The 1,369-nt window shown below is 41.3% G+C and overlaps 1 protein-coding gene across 1 annotated transcript in view; it reads right to left on the reverse strand.

Annotated features, from left to right (window-relative positions):
• Positions 1-9: 9 nt before the first annotated feature.
• The window catches only part of LOC108759593 (probable multidrug resistance-associated protein lethal(2)03659), a gene marked incomplete at its 3' end in the record, with an annotated part of 2,087 nt that continues 727 nt past the window's right edge, over positions 10-1,369 (reverse strand). Inside the window, exons 2-4 of the mRNA XM_018505099.1 lie at positions 666-1,244; positions 588-619; positions 10-133 (exon numbers count right to left, since the gene is read on the reverse strand). Coding sequence (XP_018360601.1) covers positions 10-133; positions 588-619; positions 666-1,244 — 735 coding nt within the window. The remainder of the gene's footprint in view (positions 134-587; positions 620-665; positions 1,245-1,369) is intronic.

Below are 1,369 nucleotides of genomic sequence, written 5' to 3' on the forward strand. Positions count from 1 at the left end.
TAAATCCACGATTCTGATAGCAGTTATGGGCGACGGAAGACAAAACCTCCGCCATCGCCTTGCCGGTTTCCTGCACCATGCTCTTCAGGTAGCCCATATCTTTTTGCAGTAGTATGTGAGGATGATCGAATTCCTGCGTACGATATATAAAAGTACGCAGTTTAAGAGATAGTTTACATCGAGACTATTATAAATAAAAAAGAAATGAAGCATTTTCTTAACGTAATAAGTATTATTTATATAGTCAAAGATTTTGTAATTCTGTATCAACTAATAAGTGACTTACTCAACAAAAACTTTAATGAAACAATACAAAAATGATCGAAGGGTAAATTCGTAGGATTCATACAATAAAATATTTATATAAATCCAGATATAATTTATGTTGCTTTAAAAGATTGCAAATAAATTTCATAATCTGGAACAAGAAGAATAAAATATGGCATAAGAATAACCGATAAATTCATTATACATTGATTTTCCACAACCACAGAAACGAAAGATTTTGTGACCTACTTAAATACATTCGATAGGTCGCTCTAATCATGAAATTCATAAAAAGACAAAATAAAAGAAAATTGACTCACCACCACGTTTCCGGCGTCCATCACCAGGGTCGCTCTAATCATGAAATTCATAAAAAGACAAAATAAAAGAAAATTAACTCACCACCACGTTTCCGACGTCCATAACGGTGTTGAGTCGATGAGCAATTGTTAGCACTGTACACTTCTCGAATTTTTTCCTGATAGTTGTCTGGATGAGTTCGTCTGATCGCGGGTCCACATTCGCGGTTGCCTTGTCCAGCACGAGTATTGGATTGTTCCTCACAATAGCTCGCGCCAAGCAGACCAATTGCCGTTGGCCGACGCTGAGATTGGAGCCGCCCTCATTGATATGGGCTTCCAAGCCCATCTCCTTCAACTCGACCTCCTCAAGAGCCTGCCATAGTGGTTCGTCCATATACGAGTCTAACGGATCGAGGTTCCATCTCAGGCTGCCAGAGAACAGGAACGGTTCTTGAGGGATAATACTGATCTTGGAGCGCAAATCGTGCAAGCCAATCTGGCTTGTGTCGACTTCATCGATCTCAATCAGACCGTCCATGTCGGACAGGCGGAAGAGTGCCTGGATTATGGATGACTTGCCAGCGCCGGTTCTACCAACGATGCCAATTTTCTCCCGCGGAAAGATAACGAAGTTAAGATTCTTAAGTACCGGCGGCTCCAGCGGCGCTTGCCTTCCTGCGGCCATTCGGACTGGGGCTTTTTATCAGGAGTACTTTCGAGAGGAGGCTCGCTGTCCACTTTGCTGGAAAAAGATTGAAACAGAAAATATAATAACTGTTATTTTATTGGGTCGCATTTTG

The sequence above is a fragment of the Trachymyrmex cornetzi genome, unplaced genomic scaffold (genome assembly GCF_001594075.2).
Source record: "Trachymyrmex cornetzi isolate Tcor2-1 unplaced genomic scaffold, Tcor1.1 scaffold1954, whole genome shotgun sequence".
Taxonomy (NCBI): domain Eukaryota; kingdom Metazoa; phylum Arthropoda; class Insecta; order Hymenoptera; family Formicidae; genus Trachymyrmex; species Trachymyrmex cornetzi.